Source organism: Salvelinus sp. IW2-2015, linkage group LG19 (assembly GCF_002910315.2).
Source record: "Salvelinus sp. IW2-2015 linkage group LG19, ASM291031v2, whole genome shotgun sequence".
Taxonomy (NCBI): Eukaryota; Metazoa; Chordata; class Actinopteri; order Salmoniformes; family Salmonidae; genus Salvelinus; species Salvelinus sp. IW2-2015.
Window position 1 is genome coordinate 28551803 of NC_036859.1, and position 4619 is coordinate 28556421.

General features: G+C 45.8%; 1 protein-coding gene across 1 annotated transcript in view; it reads left to right on the top strand.

Moving 5' to 3' along the window:
* The first annotated feature begins 223 nt into the window (after nucleotides 1–223).
* LOC111979056 (uncharacterized) overlaps nucleotides 224–4619 on the top strand; it is a 21319-nt gene continuing 16923 nt past the window's right edge. The window contains exons 1-2 of the mRNA XM_024009349.2: nucleotides 224–229; nucleotides 341–430. Of these exons, the coding sequence (XP_023865117.1) occupies nucleotides 224–229; nucleotides 341–430 (96 nt within the window). The remainder of the gene's footprint in view (nucleotides 230–340; nucleotides 431–4619) is intronic.

Consider the following 4619-nt stretch of genomic DNA (forward strand, 5'->3'; position numbering starts at 1 on the left):
ACTCTTCTCCATCTACACGCAACCCCTTTGCACATGCTCAGTTGGTATATTCTCACACACACACACACACACACACACACACACACACACACACACACACACACACACACACACACACACACACACCACACACACACACACACACAAACACACACACACACACACACACACACACACACACACACACGTGTTCACGGACAGCCTGCCTCTGGTTCCATATGCTATGTCTGTATGACTGACATACTAAAGAGAATGGATGGAGTGGCGATGGAGGATGGGGAAGAGGGGAAGAGGGAGGGGGGAGGTGGAGATGGAGGAAAGGGAGGATGGTTAGGTACAGCCCTCGTCAAACATTCCTGTCTTCTCCCCCAGGGACCAGGACTTTGTGGAACAGGACGCGGGTGTCATTCAGAAGACTGGAGAAATCAAAGTAAGGCTGCACGTTTCTTATATTGTCATCTGTGTGTGTGTGTGTGTGTGTGTATGTGCGTGTGTGTATGTGTGTGTGTGAATGTATGTGCCTTTTGAATGTGTGTGTGTTCGTGTGTGTTTGAATGTGTGTATGTGTGAATGTGTGTCTGTGTGTGTGCGTGCGTGTGAAGGTGTGTGCATGAGTCTGTGCATGTGCTCTCATGTTTCACTGCATACGGTGTATGTGATATGTGCGAGCCTAATTATATTCTCCTGGACTGATCAAGACACCTCCCACTGGACACAGATATCAGTTCAACGTCTAATTTTGATTTACATTTGATTGAGTTGTCAACTCACGTGAATTCAATGTGAAATCAACAACGAATGTCACCATGTCATTGGATTTAGGTTAAAAGAACAAAATGCCCTTACGTTGAGGACATTTTGTAAATCCAGTTAGTTTCCCATGTTGATTCAACGTCATCACTTAGATTGTTTGGGTTGAAATGACGTGGAAACAACGTTGATTGAACAAGTTTTTGCCCAGGGGGATGGCTTTACAAATGGCACCACACATTTTTTTTTCATTTTATTATTTAACTAGGCAAGTCATTTAAGAACAAATTCTTATTTACAATGACGGCCTACCAAATCAAATTAAATCAAATATTATTGGTCACATACACATGGTTAGCAGATGTTAATGTGAATGTAGCGAAATGCTTGTGCTTCTAGTTCTGACAGTGCAGTAATATCTCACAAGTCATCTAACAATTTCCCAACAACTACCTAATACACACAAATCTAAAGGGGTGAATGAGAATATGTATATATAAGATCATCAAGGACAACAACCACCCAAGCCACTGCCTGTTCACCCCGCTATCATCCAGAAGGCATCAGTACAGAGTGCATCAAAGCAGGGACCGAGAGACTGAAAAACAGCTTCTATCTCAAGGCCATCAGACTTTAAACAGCCCACACTAACATTTAGCGGCCGCTGCCAACATACTGACTCAACTCCAGCCACTTTAAAAATGGGAATTGATGGAAATTATGTAAAAATGTACCACTAGCCACTTTAAAACCATGCCACTTAATATAATGTTTACATACCCTACACTTACCCATCTCATATGTATATACTGTACTCTATATCATCTACTGCTTCTTGCCATCTTTATGTAATACATGTACCACTAGCCACTTTAAACTATGCCACTTTATGTTTAAATACCCTACAGTACTCATCTCATATGTATATACCGTACTCTTATACCAATCTACTGCATCTTGCCTATGCCGTTCTGTACCACCACTCATTCATATATCTTTATGTACATATTCTTTATCCCTTTACACTTGTGTGTGTATAAGGTAGTAGTTGTGGAATTGTTAGGTTAGATTACTTGTTGGTTATTACTGCATTGTCGGAACTAGAAGCACAAGCATTTCGCTACACTCGCATTAACATCTGCTAACCATGTGTATGTGACTAATAAAATTTGATTTGATTTAAATATATGGATGAGTGATGGCTGAGCGGCATAGGCAAGGTGCAATAGATGGTATAAAATACAGTATATACATATGATATGAGTAATGTAAGATATGTAAACATTATTAAAGTGGCATTATTTAAAGTGGCATTGTTTAAAGTGACTAGTGATCCATTTATTAAAGTGGACAGTGATTGGGTCTCAATGTAGGCAGCAGCCTCTCTGAGTTAGTGATGRCTGTTTAGCAGTCTGGTGGCCTTGAGATCTTTTTCAGTTTTTTCAGTTTTTTAATCTCTCGGTCCCAGCTTTGATGCACCTGTACTGACCTCGCCTTCTGGATGGTAGCGGTGTGAACAGGCAGTGGCTCGGGTGGTTGTTGTCCTTGATGATCTTTTTGGCCTTCCTGTGACATCGGGTGCTGTAGGTGTCATGAAGGGCAGGTAGTTTGCCCTCGGTGATGTGTTGTGCAGTCCGCACCACCCTCTGGAGAGCCTTGCGGTGCAGTTGCTGTACCAGGCTGTGATACAGACCGTCAGGATGCTCTCGATTGTGCGTCCGGAAAAGTTTGTCAGGGTTTTGTGTGACAAGCCAAATTTCTTCAGCCTCCTGAGGTTGAAGAGGCACTGTTGCGTCTTCTTCACCACACTGTCTGTGTGGGTGGACCATTTCAGTTTGTCTGTGATGTGTACGCCGAGGCACTTAAAACTTTTCACCTTCTCCACTGCTGTTCCTTCGATATGGATAGGGGAGTTCTCCCTCTGCTGTTTCCTGAAGTCCACGATCATCTGCTTTGTTTTGTTGACGTTGAGTGAGAGGTTGTTTTCCTGACACTACACTCCGAGTGCCCTCACCTCCTCCCTGTAGGATGTCTCGTCGTTGTTGGTAATCAAGCCAGCTACTGTTGTGTCGTCTGCAAACCTTATGATTGAGTTGGAGGCGTGCATGGCCACGCAGTCGTGGGTGAACAGGGAGTACAGGAGGGGGCTGAGCACGCACCCTTGTGGGGCCCCAGTGTTGAGGGTCAGCGAAGTGGAGATGTTGTTTCCTACCTTCACCACCTGGGGGCGGCCCGTCAGAAAGTCCAGGACCCAATTGCACAGGGTGGGGTTGAGACCCAGGGCCTCCAGCTTGATGATGAGCTTGGAGGGTAGTATGGTGTTGAATGCTGAGCTGTAGTCAATGAACAGCATTCTTACATAGGTATTCCTCTTGTCCAGATGGGATAGGGCAGTGTGCAGCGTGATGGCGATTGCAATGTCTGTGGACCTGTTGGGGCGGTATGCAAACTGAAGTGGGTCTAGGGTGGCCGGTAAGGTGGAGGTGATATGATCCTTGACTAGTCTCTCAAAGCACTTCATGATGACAGAAGTGAGTGCTACGGGGCGGTAGTCATTTAGTTCAGTTATCTTTGCCTTCTTGGGTACAGGAACAGTGGTGGCCATCTTGAAGCATGTGGGGACAGCAGATTGGGATAGGGAGAGATTGAATATGTCCGTAAACACACCAGCCAGCTGGTCTGCGCATGCTCTGGGGACGCGGCTAGAGATGCCGTCTGGGCCAGCAGCCCTGCGAGGGTTAACACATTTAAATATTTTACTCACGTCGGCCACGGAGAAGGAGAGGGGGGCCGTCCTTGTTAGTGGGCCGCGACGGTGGCACTATATTATCCTCAAGTCACTGGTACATCTAGTCACTGGTACATCCTGCTTGAGTTTCTGCCAATAAAACGGTAGGAGCAAGATGGCATCGTGGTCGAATTTGCCGAAGGGAGGGCTTTGTAAGCATCGCGGAAGTTAGAGTAGCAGTGATCAAGTGTATTACCACCGCGCGTAGTGTAATCATTATGCTGATAGAATTTAGGTAGCCTTGTTCTCAATTCTGCTTTGTTAAAATCCCCAGCTACAATAAATGCAGCCTCAGGACATATGGTTTCCAGTTTACATAGAGTCCAGTGAAGTTCCTTGAGGGCCGTCTTGGTGTCTGCTTGAGGGGGAATGTACACATCTGTGACGATAACTGTCGAGAATTCTCTTGGTAGGTAATATGGCCGGCATTTGATTGTAAGGAATTCTAGGTCGGGTGAGCAGAAGGACTTGAGTTCCTGTATGTTGTTATGATTACACCATGAGTCGTTTATCATGAAGCATACACCCCCGACCTTCCTCTTCCCAGAGAGGTGTTTATCTCTGTCGGCGCAATGCATGGAGAAGCCCGATGGCTTCATATCCCGAGAGAGCCATGTTTCCGTGAAACAGAGAATGTTACAATCTATGATGTCTCTCTGGAAGGCAACCCTTGCTCGAATTTCATCTATCTTGTTGTCAAGAGACTGGACATTGGCGAGTAGTATACTCCGGAGCGGTGGACGATGTGCACATCTACGGAGCCTGACCAGGAGGCCGCTCCGTCTGCCCCTTCTGCGGCACCGTTGTTTTGGGTCGGCTTCTGGGATTAGATCCATTGTCTTGGTGGTCCAAACAGAGGATCCGCTTCGGGAAAGTCGTATTCCTGGTCGTAATGTTGGTAAGTTGACGTCGCTCTTATATCCAATAGTTCTTCCCGGCTGTATATAATAAGACTTAAGATTTCCTTAACAAATCATTGCTGTGCTGACAAAACTAGGGCCTGTAGGACCTGTCTGGTCGACTGAGATGTCACGAAGGCAGAGCAATGCCCTATCATGGACAGACCTCTTCCTGTTTTAGC